This window comes from Manis javanica, chromosome 4, assembly GCF_040802235.1.
Source record: "Manis javanica isolate MJ-LG chromosome 4, MJ_LKY, whole genome shotgun sequence".
NCBI lineage: Eukaryota > Metazoa > Chordata > Mammalia > Pholidota > Manidae > Manis > Manis javanica.
In genome coordinates this window covers 30,517,434-30,534,265 of record NC_133159.1, presented here as the reverse complement: position 1 = coordinate 30,534,265, position 16,832 = coordinate 30,517,434, and the positions used below count along the sequence as shown (strand labels likewise).

At 40.8% G+C, this 16,832-nt stretch overlaps 1 protein-coding gene across 3 annotated transcripts in view; it reads left to right on the top strand.

The window, feature by feature from the left end:
* TRIT1 (tRNA isopentenyltransferase 1) overlaps positions 1-3,816 on the top strand; it is a 79,535-nt gene extending 75,719 nt beyond the window's left edge. For all 3 annotated transcript variants that reach the window (XM_073233686.1, XM_073233689.1, XM_073233690.1), the window contains 2 exons: positions 1,175-1,436; positions 3,602-3,816. In XM_073233686.1, the coding sequence (XP_073089787.1) occupies positions 1,175-1,353 (179 nt within the window). In that variant the 3' untranslated portion in view covers positions 1,354-1,436; positions 3,602-3,816. The remainder of the gene's footprint in view (positions 1-1,174; positions 1,437-3,601) is intronic.
* Positions 3,817-16,832: the final 13,016 nt, after the last annotated feature.

The following is a 16,832-nucleotide window of genomic DNA, read 5'->3' as shown; positions in this document are numbered from 1 at the left end:
TTGGGTTGTTTTCAGGCTTTTGCTACCACAAGCAATACTGTAATGAAAACCTTACCTACACAGGGTGATGATTATGCAAGAAGATCAAGAGTATGGCTCTACCAGTTGTTAAAATATGGAAATATTTTTAGTGTTTGGTAAATGATATAATTGCAACTGTAACAATTGATAAACTTAACTAATGATATGAATTCTGCTATAAACTCTTTATTCAAACTGGTTGTAGGATATCAGGACTTGTTGACTGGGCCTCCTGCCATACAGGTATCTGGGCCATTGGGAGCATTAATACTTATTAATAATAATATTATTATTATATTAATTATAAATAATACATAAACTAAAATAAATAATAAGATATTATTAAAATAATAATATTAATACTAACTAAAGCCTTAGCTTATGCCAGATGAGTGATGTGACTGTATGATCGTATTGAGCACTCTGTATTTTAGAAGAATCACAAGTTTTTCATTATTCTCTAATTATCTAGTTTCTATCACTTGCAAATATTTTAAGTTTTCACTGAACTTTTATTGGTTCATTTTAATCCTTGTTAAGTAGGATGAATGCAGTGGTGTGATATATATAAATCTAAGATTTATAGCGAAACATTAAAACAAACACCAAAATTATGAGATAAGAAATTTTGGGTGTTTCTTAATATTTCTTTTAAATATCTTATATATGAATCTTCCTTCCCTGGGAGGAAGGGAAATGAAGAAATAAATAGCAATAATGATCAATCACAGCCTGGAATATCTTTTATTAGTGTGCTAAAATCTGAAGAGTGTAGAATATTTATTAGCATGCAAGAATCAATACAAAGTAAGACAAATAATTTGTATTTCTGAAATTAAAAAAACAAATTTATAGACTTCAGCTTTTGATGGGCTGGGTAATTTTGGTCAATCCCTTTCCTGAGAACAACTAGAAAATCTGGACAAAATCATTTAAAAATCATTCTACTTAACAGCTGTGACAGGTTTAAAATGCATCCATTTATTCATTGGCACTCCTCTTTTTAAGAGGCAAAGCCCAATTCCTCCTCCCTTGAGTGTGGGTTGGACTTGGTGACCTGTTTCTAATGAATTAAGTAGTGTCAGTATGTGGCTGGGGCACTAAAGAGATTGTGGTTTCCTTCTTGGTTTCCCTCCTGGATCACTCCCTGCAGGAGAAGCCAGCTGCCATGTTATGAGGACACCCAAGCATAGCTATGGAGAGGTCTGCAAGGTGAAGGAACTGAGGCCTCCTGGCAACAACTATCACTATCTTGCCAGATGTGAGCATGTTGTCTTGGAAGGGGACCCTCCAGGCCCAACTAAGCTTTCAGATGACTGCAGCCCCAGCTGACGGCTTTCCTGCAGCCTCATGAGAAACCCTGCCCTGGAACCACCCAGCTAAGCCATTTCTGGATCCTGACTCTCAGAAACTATGTAAGATAATAAATGTTTATTATTTCAAGCTGCTAAGTTTAGTAGTACTTTGTTACTCAGTAATGGATAACTAACATGAAGGCAGTGGACTGCTAACAAGGTAGTGAAGAATTAGCAACTAGGCCAAGACTCCTGGGAATGTAGAGGCTCAGGGAGGTGGGCCTTATGTTTGGGGCTGCTTTTCCTCTGGGGAGGGGGAACTGAGTAGTAGTACTTCTGCAGATTTGCAGGGTAGGTGGAACAGGATTTGGAGTCAAGGACCATTAAGGAGGATTTCATGGTGAACCCCCCTCACTCTGAGTTAGTACCCTGAAAGGCTAAACTCTAGAAGAATGTAAGGATGATTGGGAAGTAGATAGTTCCTCACAAAGACTGTATCTTAGCGCTGTACCATCATGATCCCTGAAATTGTATTAAGGTGATTCTAGATTGCAAGGTCCTCTAAACGCTGGGCAGAAGCAAAAGGAAGTCCTCTCTGGACTTCTTCTCTGGAGGAAGATAGCACTACTCTTCGTGTGAAACTGTTTCTACAAGGAATTTTGCTAATACAATGCTCAGCATATGCATGTGCACACACACACACACACACACACACACACACACACACACACACACAAACACATGAGTTAACCTGAATAAAATCAGATAACAAGAACAAAAGCAGGTAAGAAAAATGGACCCTCTGAGGCTTCAGATATTAGAGTTATAGACCTAGACCTTTAAGCAACTTCCTATATCCAAAGATATAAAAGGCAAGCTTAAATTTCAGCAGAGAACTATAAACTGTAAAGAGAATCAAAAGGAAAGTGTTATGGGTTAAACTGTGTCCCCTCAAAAGATATGTTGCAGTCCTAACCCCCAGCACCTCAAAATGTGACCTTATTTGAAAATAGGGTTACTATAGATGTAATTAGTTAAGTTTGGATGAGGTCTGATTGGAGTAGCATGGGCCCCTAATCCAATACAACCAGTGTCCTCATAGATGATGGGAAGACACACAGGGAAGAGAATGCCATGTAACGACAGAGGCAGAGATTGGAGTAATGCATCAATGAGCTAAAGAACGCCAAGGATGGCCAGGAACAGATTCTCCCCAGAGCCTCCAGAAGGAACTAACACTGCTGACACCTTAATTTCACACTTAATAGCCTCTAAAACTGTAAGCAAATAGATTTCCACTGTTTTAATCCACCCATTTCTGGTACAATTCCTGCAGCTCTGAGAAATGAATACAGAGAGCACAAAGTTGAAAGATATAGACATTAAAAGTAAAAATACAGTGGATGAGAATTAGTGAACTGGAAGATTGATAAGCTAAGTATCCAAGTCGAGAAGGTAGTAAAATAGCAAACCCTTCCTAAAAGAGAAAGGAAATTAAGAACATAAAATAATGAAATAAAAGCAAACATGAAAGAAAAGATCAACAAAAACCAAAAAGATGGTACTTTGAAAAAAGCATGAATGAAGTGACAAACCCTTGTCATGTCTGATCAAGAAAAGAAAGAGGGCACCAAAAAGGAATGTCAGAAGTGAAGAGAAAGATAACACTACAGATCCTACAGACAATGGTAACCCCTACCTTGCTGATGGAACTGTAAATGGGTACAACCTCTCTAGAAATTGGGTGTTTACTGAGGTTGAAATTATGTATATTCTGTGACCCAAAACTTCATTCTTAGGTATATATATATAATAGATGTATGGACACCTTAGGAAAAAAACCCTCAAATATCTATGGACATTAGAATGGATAAATAGTTGGAATACTATACAGCAACAAAAACACACAAACTACTGTTTTATGCAACGGCATGAGTAGTATATCTTGCAAAACTATTGTTGACTGAAAGAAGCCAGACCCAAATGAATGTTTGCTGTGTGATTCCATTTATATAAAGTTCAAAAAAAGTGCAAAAAAATCTTTGATAATTCAGAGTTAGAGAAATCAACAAGGGATGGAGAAGAAATTATCCTTAGTACTAGCAAAAGCAGGAAACTGGTATCACTCCTAATTCTGAAGGAGCAAGAGAAAGAGAATTTATGGAACCCTACATAGTGATGACACCTGGATGACGTGGCCTTAGAAGGAGAAATGCAGCCATGGCCAGACAGGGATGGATTTGGAGGAATAAATACACTGACCTCTTTCTCCTCCCATCTTCCAGGCACTTCTGTCACTGCCGTCCCTTGGTCAAACACTGTCAGAAGCCAGATGGTAAGGAAGTCCAATTTCTGCAGTCTATAAAGGCTGGCTTCCAGGAACACAAACCAGAGTGGAGAAGAATGAAAATGGATCTGGATGAGAAAACAGAATATCAGTACAGTATTAAATTTGAAAGAAAAATTAGTAGATTGTTTAATAAAGTCTATGAAAAATGTAGTATTCTTTTATTTGATGAGCAACATTGTGGTTACTAGATTTCCCCCCATTATCAAGTCCCTACCACATACCCCAATATAGTCATTATCCATCAGCGTAGTAAGATGCTGTAGAGTCACTACTTGTCTTCTCTGTGCTATACTGCCTTCCCCGTGTCTCCCACCACCACATTATGTGTGCTAATTGTAATGTCCCTTATTCCTCTTATCTCTCCCTTCCCACCCACCTTCCCCAGTCCCTTTCCCTTTGGTAACTGTTAGTCCATTCTTGGGTTCTGTGATTCTGCTGCTGTTTTCTTCCTTCAGTTTTTGCTTTGTTCTTATACTCCACAGATAAGTGAAATCATTTGATACTTGTCTCTCTCTGCCTGGCTTATTTCACTGAGCATAATACCCTCTAGCTCCATACATGTTGTTGCAAATGGTAGGATTTGTTTTCTTCTTATGGCTGAATAATATTCCATTGTATATATGTACCACATCTTCTTTATCCGTTCATCTACTGATGGATATTTAGGTTGCTTCCATTTCTTGGCTATTGTAAATAGGGCTGTGATAAATATAGGAGTGCATATGTCTTTTTCAAATTGGGCTCCTGCACTCTTAGGGTAAATTCCTAGGAGTAGAATTCCTGGGTCAAATAAAAATGTAGTATTTGATAACAAAACTAAAATATTTAATGAACTTTAAATTCTTCCAAATTATTATTGAATCTGAAAGTTGGCCAAGTGATGCTTGCAAAGTTCTGTGGGTTAAAGGTGAAAAAAGATCAACAAAATTAAGCCAACTAATTAAATATGACACTTGAATTAATGATCTTCATGATTTGGTTGATAAAAAAAATATTGTGTATATAAAAATTTCATACATCTACTAAACTAGAGAATATCAGTAGTAAAATTTCAAAAGGAATATTCAATTCCATCTACTGTATATATAATTTTTCTATACAATTTTAGTTATTTGATATTAAAACATAAGACTTTTCATATTACTCTAATAAACAAGTCTGAAATATTTTTTAAAATATCACATGGTATTACAGTTAGAAGAATTTTGAATATGATTGCTTTTGGTTCAGCAAAAGCTAAGAAAAATTTCAGCACCATGAGCAATATCACTGCCTTTTTTTTATTAAGGTACTATGGATGTACACTCTTATGAATGTTTCACATGAAAAACAATGTGGTTACTACATTCACCCATATTATCAAGTCCCCACCCATACCCCATTGCAGTCACTGCCCATCAGTGTAGCAAGATGCCACAAATTTGCTATTTGCCTTCTCGGTGGTACACGTCTTCCCTGTGACCCCCCACACCATGTATACTAAATGTAATACCCCTCAATCCCCTTTTCCCTCCCTCCCCACCTGCCCTCCCCGATTCCTCCCCTTTGTTATCCATTAGTCCCTTCTTGGAGTCTGTGAGTCTGCTGCTGTTTTGTTCCCTCAGTTTTGCTTCGTTGTTACACTCCAAAAATGAGGGAAATCATTTGGCACTTGTCTTTCTCCACCTGGCTTATTTCACTGAGCATAATATCCTCCAGCTCCATCCATGTTGTTGCAAATGGTAGGATTTGTTTCTTTCTTATGGCTGAATAGTATTCCATTGTGTATATGTACCACCTCTTCTTTATCCATTCATCCACTGATGGACACTTAGGTTGCTTCTGTATCTTGGCTATTGTAAATAGTGCTGTGATAAACACAGGGGTGCATATGTCTTTTTGAATCTAAGAAATTGTATACTTTGGGTAAATTCCTAGGAGTGAGATTCCCAGGTCAAATAGTATTTCTATTTTTAGATTTTTGGGGAACCTCTATGTTGCTTTCCACAATGGTTGATCTAGCTTACATTCTGACCAGCAGTGTAGGAGGATTCCCCTTTCTCTGCATCCTTGCCAGCACTCGTTCTTTGTCTTTTGATGCTGGCCATCCTACTGCTGTGAGGTAATATCTCATTGTGGTTTTAATTTGCATTTCTCTTATGATTAGTGATGTGGGGCATCTTTTCATCTGTCTGTTGACCATCTGAATTTTTTCTTTGGAGAATTGTCTCTTCATATCCTCCACCAATTTGTTAATTGGGTTATTTGCTTTTTGGGTGTTGAGGTGTGTGAATTCTTTATATATTTTGGATGTTAACCCTTTGTCGGATATGTCTTTTACAAATATATTCTCCCATACTGTGGGATGCCTTTTTGTTCTGTTGATGGTGTCCTTTGCGGTACAGAGCTTTTTAGTTTGATGTAGTCCCATGTGTTCATTTTTGCTTTTCTTTCCTTCGCTTGAGGAGATGTGTTCAGGAAGAAGTTGCTCATGTTTATATTCAGGAGATTTTTACCTATGTTGTCTTCTAAGAGTTTTATGGTTTCATGACTTTGATTCAGGTCTTTAATCCATTTCGAGTTTACTTTTGTTTTTGGGGCTAAACAACAATCCAGTTTCATTCTCTTGCATGTAGCTGTCCAGTTTTGCCAACACCAGCTGTTGAAGAGGCTGTTCTTTCCCTATTGTATGTCCATAGCTCATTTACCATATATTAATTGACCATATATGGTTGGGTTTATATCTGGGCCCTCTATAGTCTGTTCCATTGGTCTATGGTTCTGTTCTTGTGCCAGCAATATCACTGCTTTTAAGAAAAAATTCTCATCAGGATTTAGACAGTAGTATCAATTAGCTAGTGACAGCTGTATTATACAAATAATATGCCAACAATTTCTAAAAATCAATATATGATTTGGAAATCATGAGAATAATCTGATGAATAGATTAGCACCTAACAATTTATATCACTTGTGGACCAGTTACATAAGATATGGGTTAGATAAATTAGAGAATAAAAGGGAATATTCAAAATTATTGATATGCTTATATATAACTAAAATTAATGTGCATATATATATACACATGCACATATACTTTATCATATCCACTTGTTAAATATTTTGAATATCATCCTAGTAGATATGTCATTTTTAGTGCAGAGATATAGATATACAACAGGTTCTCAAAAGAAGGAGAGATTGCTGGGTCAAAGTGTGAATGAATTTGAGATTCTTATAGATATTGCCAAATTGCCCTCCATAAAGACTGTACTGTTCAGTATGTACTTTTCTTGTTATGAGTGAGATTGGCATATTTCTATATATTTAAAGGCTGCTCACATTTCTTTGTGAACTATATATGGGTGAAGACTATGTCAAGCATTTTTTAAATCTTCAGAGCAATGGGAAGGTGTTGAAGGGTTACTTGTTGGAAACAAAAATACCCTGATTTGCATTTTAAAACAAGCACCTCTGAAACCATCTCCTAATTTTTCTCCCTCCATAATGCCTCACTTCCCTCCAGTGAATAATGCAAAGTTCCTGAGAAGCCAGGAGGGGTAGAATTCTGAGCACAGGAGTGTCCTTGGATAGGAGAGATGGAAAGGAGGGCAAGGCAGCCGTGTGATAGCTTCTATTTTCTCTGTCAGGTAGAACATTAGGTGTCTGCTGGGATTGAGGGGTTAGAGAAAAGCTAGAATTTTGAGGACAGTACGCCTAAACAACAAAACACGGAAGTGTTTAGCAGCACTGAGGTTGGTGACTGAATTTATAGTGTGTGTTTTATGTTTAGTAGTTCACATTTTTCAGCAATGGTTACTGCCTGGACACAGGCATGGAGATGACAGCTGGGTTCGTCTAGAATTTGGAGTTTTGATAGGTAAGTGCTGAGGGGTAAGGGAAGTGTTCGAGTTCAGGATGTCTGCAAGGAAGTGATTGAAACGATGGAAGATGAACTGGGAGCTGGTTAAAGAGCAGAACAAAGGCAGGAAAGAGTTGGTAGATAGGAGAAGTTGGAGGATTCAGTGGATTGGAGGTCTTGAGGAGGTCAAGAGGAGGAGGGGCTTTATGGGAGAAAGCAAATTGGAGATACATGCGTCTGGGCTTACAGTGATCCTTGGCTTTGACAAGATGCAGTAGGTTGTCACATTCATCAGGGGTGCAGTGACATGCAGAAGGAATGCACTTGTGCTGATGAGGACATAAGGAATTAGAAGCCAGGAAGGCGGAGTCATGAGCTATGTTCCTGTACCTTTTTCTGCAGGTGGAAACTTCTCAGAGGGTCTTGGCAGCCCTTGTGCGAGGAGTAGTGTAGAGTAAGATTACACATGTTTATGTTAGAATCTTATAGCGAAACCATTTATTTCAAGCAGCTCCCAAGGAACACGCATGGATCATTTACAAAAACAGAGCCTATATTTTAAGGTCATAAAGGAAGCCTCAATGAAATTTAAAGGATTAATACCATACAGTCTATGTTCCCCATCTATGAGTCAATAAAATTACAAATTATAATAGGCTTTATGTTGGAAACTATTGTATTGATAAGTAAGTTTTGTTGGAAAAGAAAAACATAAAGAAATTTGAGAAATATTTAGCTCTGAATAATAATGACAAAACTACATGTCAAATTGTGGGACACAGCTACAGCAGTGCTTAGAGGCAAATTGATATCTTGAAAAATACATTTATTAGGAAATAATACATGAACAAAAATAAACAAGCCCCCAGGAGAAATGAGAACATACCACACAAACACTTGTAAGCAAATGTTCATAGCCACAAGTGTTTAAAATAGCCCCAAAATGGAAAAATACTACAAATAGTGTTTTGGTGAATGAATAAACAAATAAGGTATGTCCACATGATGGAATATTATTTGGCAACAAAAAGGAACAAGGAATTGCTACACATTACAATAGGGATGAACTTTAAATACGTTTTTTTATGTGAAAGAAGCCAGATACAGAATACCATATATAATGTATGATTCCATTTTTGTGGAATGTCTAGAAAAAACAAATCTATAAAGAATGTAGATCAGTGGTTGCCTAGGGCTGAGGGTGGGATTAGGGATAAATTTCAAATGGGTATGACATTGCTTTCTTTTAGGGGTGATGGAAATATTTTAAAATTATATTGTAGTGATAGTTGCACAACTCTCTACTAAAAAGCATTCAACTGTACACTTCAAACAGGTGAATTTCATGATGTGTAAATTACACCTCAACAAAGTGTTAAAAATAAAGTCAAGCATTCAATTTCAGATGTGAAAAAAGAGCAATAAAACAAACCCCTAAATGTAGGAAAGAAGGAAACAATAAAGATAAAGTCAGAGACCAAGGATAGAGAACAAGCAAATGAGGATTAGTTTAAACTTGGTATTTTGGAGGAAAAAAAAATATATAAGGCTGGTGAGTTTATTTAATCCAGAGGTAAGTTAATTATCACAGTGACCATGAATACATTTACGGCTTAAATAAACAACTTTGGTTTCCAGTAACGAACAGGTCTTATAAGATTCTAGTCATTACATTCTTCACTGATGATGGGACTTCTCTCAATTCTGTTGGCTGGCTGACTTGGCTCTACTTGCCTCTGTCCAAGGACTTCTCATATATCTTCTTCTTTGTATCCTCACAACAGCCCAAAGAGACATGTGTTATTATTATCCCCATTTAACAGATGAGGACTGGGGCCCTGAGGGGTATGATCCTTGGGAGAGGCCACACAGCTAGTCCCCAAGTCCCCAGGGAGTCCCTGTACCAGGATTTCCCCCGGGACGCTAGGCTGCTGGAGTCCACCAGGGGGCAGAGAGAAGCCAGGAATCCAGACACAGGCTCCCTGTCTTCCTCACCTCTCAGCCTTTGTGGTGAGAGAGAGATTTTGGTGAGCAAGGCATCTGACCCCGATTTCTCGCTTTATAATAGGATACACAGGGCTAGGGAGGGACCCACAGCCACCCAGAAGGCAGAGCCGATCAGGCGCAGAAGTGGAGCCGGCGCCCAGCACTCAGCCGCCCAGCAGCTCCGACCCTCGGAGCGCCCGGGGAGACGTGATGGGCGTGGGTTCTGGACTGTGGCCGGGTTCTGACCCCAGCTGTGATCTCCGCGGACACCCGTGGCTCCCCTCAACCCACCCTGGCCCGCGCACAGAAAGGATACAGCTGCCGTTTCCTGAGCACGGCGCATCATCGCTAGGTCACTGCGAGGTTCTTTGTAAAGTGGGGAGAGCGCCCCCCTCACAGCACTATTGTGAGGATTGAGCACAGAGGAAGTTCTCCAGAGTGGTGGCTGTATATTGTTGCTATTTTATTATTAATAGCAGTTTTCCCGGCAAACAGGGGAGCAGGTGTCATTTACATGGTTCTACGGAAGAGGAAGTGAGGCTGAGAGAGGCCAGGGGTGATGGGGCTGGGGTTCCTAGGACTTAGGCCCTGGGCCCTGAGGTGAAGCAAAGGGCTGCTGTCATGCCATTACAACAGCTCCAGGTCAATGCATTTATGACCCCGAATTGCACACTGGGAGTCAGGCAGACAGAGGTTAAGTGAACCACGACTGGTGTGGAACTTTGATAGGAGCGCCTGTCTGTCTGTCCCCAGAGCTTGTGCTCTTATTATCTTGCCCTCAACCATCGCCTCTACTGCAGGAGTGTAGAAAGTAATTTCGGTCATTAGGGCGTGTCCGTGTGTACAGTCAATGGACTAGGAGATGGCAGAGGTACTCTGTATCTGTCCCTGCACTCTGCTGACTCTGTTCTAGAGTGTGGTTTGAGTAAAAATGTCTAGGCAGTACTCTTGGTCACTTTTTATTGTGGTAAAATATATATAACATAAAAATGATCATTTTAACCATTTTTAGGTGTACAGTTCAGTGGAATTAACTATATTCACATTGCTGTGCAACCATCACGTCCATCCATCTTCAGGACTTTTTCATCTTCCCCAACTGAAACTCTATATCCATTAAAAAATAAACCCTCATTTCCCTGTCTCCTCAGCCCCTGGTAGCCACCAAGTTCAGAGTTCTGACTACTCTAGACATCTCAGGTAAGTGGAATCATAACATATTTGTCCTTTTGTGTCCGGCTTCTTTAATGTAGCATAATGTTTTCAAGGTTCATTCATGTTGTAGCATATGTCAGAATTTCCTTCCTTTCTAAGACTGAATTATATTCCATTGTGTGTGTATATATATGCCACATTTTGTTTATCCATTCATCCATTCATCTATAAAGCAATTTGTAGATTGTTTCTACCTTTTGGCTATTGTGAATAATGCTGCTATGAACACTGGAATACAAATATCTATTCAACAGTCTGCTTTCAGTTCTTTTGGTTATATACCTAGAGTAGTGGAATGGCTGGATCTTATGATAATGCTATGTTTATCTTTTTGAGGAACCACTATACCTTTTTCCACATAGGATGTACCATTTTACACTCCCACCACCAATGCACAAGGATTCCCGTTCTACACGTCCTCACCAACACTTGTTTTCTCTTTTTGATAATAGCTTTCCTAATGGATGTAAAGTGGTAGCCTCACTGTGGTTTTGATTTGTATTTCCTTAATGATTAGTAATGTTGGGCATCTTTTCATATGATTATTGGCCATCTATACATCTTCTTTGGAAAAATGTCTGTTTAAATCCTTTGCCTATTCTAAACTGGTTGATTGTTTTATTGTTGTTCAGTTGTAGAGATTCTTTATATGTCCTGGATATTATTGAATATATGATTTACATATATTTCCTCTCATTCTGTAGTTTGCCTTTTTACTCTGATAGTGTCCTTTGATGCACAAACATCTTAAATTTTGATGAAGTCCAAAAGTCCAATTGATCTATTTTTTTCTTTTCTTGCTGGTGTTTTTGGTGTTATTGGGTAACTTTTAACTGTATTTCTAACTGTTCAACGTGGAAGCCCTTCTCTTGAACCCTCTATATAGCCTTCAGGCAATATTCCCCTTCAGGTGGGCCATTCATAAAGAAAGTGACCCCTGGCTTCACAAAAGCAGTGAGGTCTGTGTGCTTTTCTCAGGCAGCACAAGTTGGAGGAGGCCCTGCTATTTTCAGGCCGGTGTGTGGCAGCGTTGTAGGACTTGGTGGAGTGGTGGAGCTGCATCTGGCCAAGGACTGGCTCATGCATGTGGTCTTGGACCTCATCATGAACCTCATGAATGTCTATAAGATGAGGGACGAGATCTGGGCTGCATGGTGCGGAAAACCATTGGGTCGTCTACCTGTGGGTCCCCTCCTCTCATGCTGACCACTTAGGGGAGAAGAAATCTGAGAGAGCCTGTATCTCTGTTTATCAGAGAGGCAGCTCCTCGCTCTGTGTGTTTAAACAAAGCATTGCTGGGATTCTGTGTCAGTCCCAAAGAATTCACCAAAATCTGTTTGATTCAGATTCGGCAATGTATAAACTTCACCTTGAGAGATTTCCTCCACCCCTACCCCCACCCCCTATTACATTTGGGGAACAACATTAACTTAATTTCAGCTAGAAACCTTCAGAGATACCATTTCCACTGACACCAAAAGTTACTGTGAGAATTTTTAACCACTCTGGAACCATATACATCGATATTTAGTGTAGTCAGCACCTGTCATGTTGAGCTGCATAACATATTCCTATTTCAGTAGGATGGATTCTGATGAGGTGACATTCTTATCACCATCTGCTAATATCCTGTGTCTTGAAGACTAGTTTACCTAATAGTAATAGAATCTCTCCAGTTTTCTATTCTTGTATTTGCATGATATATCTTTTCTCCATCCATTTATTCTCAACCTGTGTTTTTCTATTTATAATGCATCTCTTACAGCTTGGCATTTATTCTTGCTTTTTTTTTCTCTTTAACTCATCTGACAATCCCTGACTTCTAATTGGAGCAGTTAGTCCATTAAGAGGAGGTGGCTGGAGATTCCCCATGAAGAAAGGACTGTCTCATTATGTTTTTCAGTTTCTTCTTGTCATGTAAGTGCACCTTGGGACATGAGGAGCTAGATTTTTCCAGCCTCCTGGATGCAGCTGACAAGGAAGGAGAGTGAAGCACCCTGTAGGCCCCTCAGCAGTCATTTAATGAGGCATTAGAGTGTACCTCCCCCATGGCAGCCTCTAGGTCTGGCACGGTCAGGGCAGAGGAGCTCTGGACAGGGGAGGATCCTGTGATAGGATTAAACAGGTCCTCAGATCACAAAATGCAAAGGTTAAATGTGCTGGTGATAACATTGGATAATCTCGACTCCTGTACAATCTTTCTAAGGGGAAACTGTTCTCTCTGTTCTTATAAATTGTTGTTACTTTTTCATATTCTATATAGAGTAGGTCTGTGATCATGAATTTAACCTTGTGTTTCAGTAATGAAAATTCATGGATTTGTATTTGTAGCTGGTGTGCAAGAGAACCAGCCACGTATCTACAGAGTGAGCCTTGCTAGCCATCAAAACCCACATTCCAACACAGCTCTGTGCTCATTGCCTCCCGTACAATAATGAACAATTCTTAATGGAAGGATTCATGAAGGTTGGAGGCTACACTTTTTTGGAGACTAGTAAATACAGCAAATTTTTATTTAAATTAAAAAATGTATTTAAATATTTAATAGAAGTATAGTTGACATATAGTAGTTCCAGGTGTACAACATAGTGACTCAACAATTAGATGCATTAGGAACTGCTCACCATGGTAAGTGGATATGCATTATATCTGTCACCATATAAAGTTATCACAGTATTATTGACTATATTATTCATGCTGTGTCTTTCATCTCCATGACATTTATTTCATAACTGGAAGTTTGTTCCTCTTAACCCCCTTCACCTATTTCACCCATCCCCCTCTTCTCCTCCCCACTGGCATCCACTAATTAGTCCTCTGTACTTTTGAGTCTGTTTTTTTTTTATGTGTGTGTTCATTTGTTTTTTCGATTCCACATATAAGTGAAATAATATAGTATTTGACTTTTTCTGTCTGTTTATTTCACCTAGCATAACACCCTATAGGTTCCATTCATGTTCTCAGGAATGGCAAGAGTTCATTCATTTTTATGGTTGGGTAATATTCCACTGGGCATATATACCACATCTCTGTCCATTCATCTATCCGTGGACACTTAGGTTGCTTCCATATCTTGGCTATTGTAAATAATGTTGTAATAAACATAGGGGTGCATATTTTTGAGTTAGTGGTTTTATTTTCTTCAGGTAGATTACTCAGAAGTGGGATTATGGTTGTATGATGCTTCTCTCTCTTTTTTTTGTATTTTTCTTTTCAGTTTTTTGAGCACTTCCATACTGCTTTCTACAGTGGCTACACCCATTTACATTCCCACTAACAGTGCACAAGAGTTCCCCTTTCTTCACATCCTTGCCAATACTTATTATTTCATGTTTTTTTGATACTAGTAATTCTGAGCGGAGTGAGGTGGTATCTTATTGTGGTTTTGATATTAGTAAATATTTATTGAAACCCTAAACATGAGCCTGACACGGATCCAAAGGCAAACTGGGATGACAATCCCTACATCATAGTGTCCAAGAAGTTCAGAGGACATGGAGGGAGCAGACTTGGAAATAAATAAATGCCTTTTAGTTTGATAAGAGTGAGTTGGGAGGGGAGAGATCTGTCTACCCATGAAGGTAGAGAGGACATCAGGGAGAGGAGGTGTTGACTGAACCGCATCTTAAAGGGAGGTAATACTTGACCAGACAGACAAAGGGGACCTGAACATTCTCAGTAAAGGAAACCATATGTGCAGATGAACAGAAATGTCAACAGCAGGACAAGTGAGGGGACCACAGGTAGTTCTCTGTGACAGGAGCAAAGTGTACACATTAGTAACTAGCTAAGAGGAGTCAGCAGCGGGGAACAGGTGATGGTGGTCTGATCACGAGTGCTGGGCACTTGATCACATAGTACCCTCCTGCTCCCCACGATGTGGTCCTCAGCCCCCCACCAAATAATGGTCAAATGCATTTGGAAGACATTTGAGTTAAAGCTAAGCAGTTTCTTTACCAGAGGACTTCCCAGAGCTGAGTGCCAATTGCATTAGGGTTCTGCAGCAGGGAAAGGAAGCATACGATGCTTACCAAACTATTTTTTGCAGTAACACCTTAAAAACCTCAGTTTGGGAAATTCTGAAAGCTGTGAAAAGCTATGAAAGGATTTTAAGGCATTTACAGACACCAGATATTTATTTAGAAATTTAGTGTGGAGAGTGAGGGATGAGGGAGAGATGGGGAATCAGATGAGAAACATGGAGACCAGCTGGCAGCCTGTTACAGGCTCCGGAGTGAAGGAGATGCTACATGAACCATGTTAAGTATAAGGAGGTGTGGGAAGGCTTGGGGGGTTCAACAAGCATCACAAGGTAGAATTAATAGACTGAACTGCCAGCAGGAGGGAGGGACCTCCATTGGCTCCCAGGTTTCTGGCTGTGGTCATGTCAGATCAGACATTGATTCCTTCCAGGAGAGGGTCTACGCAGGAGGTATACCTGGGATTCAGGCATCCCCATATGGTGGCACTGAAGTCTCAGGGGGATAAATTTATCACGAGGTTCAAAGTCTAAGAGGGACAACAGGACTGCAGACAGACCCCAGCAGAATGTCAGTGTTTGCAAATGGGCGGGAAGGAGTAGTTGGGAGGAAGGAGAAGAAGCAGGAGAGCAGGTGTCCTGGGAGCCAAGAGGGGAGAGTTTGGAGGAGGAGAGAGCAGTTAGCAATACCCCCACATGCAAATTACACCAGCAGAGAGGTGTCTTTACCTGTCAAATCATCAGAGATTTATTTATGTATTTAACAGTAATGCCTATGTTGGTGAAGGTGAAAGAAAATGGTGCTCTCATACTATTTGGGTAACATAATGTGTAGTAAAAACCTTAAAAACTGTTTGTGATCCAAATATCCCATCTCTAGAAATTTATCCTAAAGAAATCATCATGGATGACCAAGCCTGACACAGGGACACCCTCTTACTGCCCCCTGCCTCCGCATGTAGTCACCAAGCGCTCGGTGGACTCGACCTCCTCACAGCTTTCTCCTCTGCCCGCCACCCATGGCCCCTGTCTCCCTCCCAGCCCTCCCACTGCTTCCACTCTGTCCCGCTGTGGGTGTGCCTCCAGCCTCCTTCCCTCCAGCCCAGGTCCCCTCTGCATCCAGGCTCTGGTCTCACCTGGGGCACTTTCAATGCATCATCTGTATGATAAAGTTCCGCATCCTTATTGGGCCTGAGATGTGGTGTGGGAATCTACCTGTTGGGTAAGACAGACTAGGCATGTGGTTAAGGCACCAGCAAATGATTAAGAATTTATTTGATATTTAAGTGTATTTTGAAGTGACTATGGGACAATGAATTTCATTGGACATCATACACTTATTTTGAGGTTTAACCTTGACTCTGCATTGGGGCACCATCATCGCGGTGTCTGTATACTGTGGTCCCTCCCTTGCAGAACCCAAGCCTCAGCCTCACCATGTATCCCACTCCACTCAGGAGCGCCAGGCTCCACTGGACAACTCACCTGCACGTGCCCACCTGCCCCAGCCCCACTCCACCCTTGCGTGGCAGGAGGAGTCCCTCAACCTCTGTGTGCCTCAGTTTCCTCATCTGTTAAAAGAGGGGGGCTTAAATGGAATCTACCCTACAATGTGTGAGCATTAAAGAGGTGATAGAGGACACACACAGAACATGCCTGGCACATGGTAAGTGCTAATTATTACCTGCCTTTATTATGCTACACGGGCTGGTCGTTTGAGGAGTTCCATGAGGAGCATTCCTTTGCAAGCCTCTGAGGCCATGATAATTAAGATGCACAAAGGCGTTTTTCCGGGCGCTCCAGAAGGGCCCCAGAGCTCCTGGGCCCCGCTGGAGGAGATGTGCATCTCCCGGGCGTAGCTGGATCAGCGCCGGGGGGCCGCAGGACGCACAGCTAGAGCCGGAGGTGACCACGCGGCTGCTGGAAAACGCTGCCGGGAGCACGCGGGAGGCAGTTGGGGGTGGGTGCGCCTGGAGCAGGTGTCCAGGAAAGAAAAGCCCCCAGCAGCGCACACAGGGGGACAGCGGGGTAGGCGCCAGGAGCCGTTGAGCAGCCGCGGTTCGGGGGTACCTGGGCCTGTCGCTGCTGGCAGAGAAATCTGTCCCATTCTTCGAGCACGGCTTCACCCCCGGGGACCCTCTATCT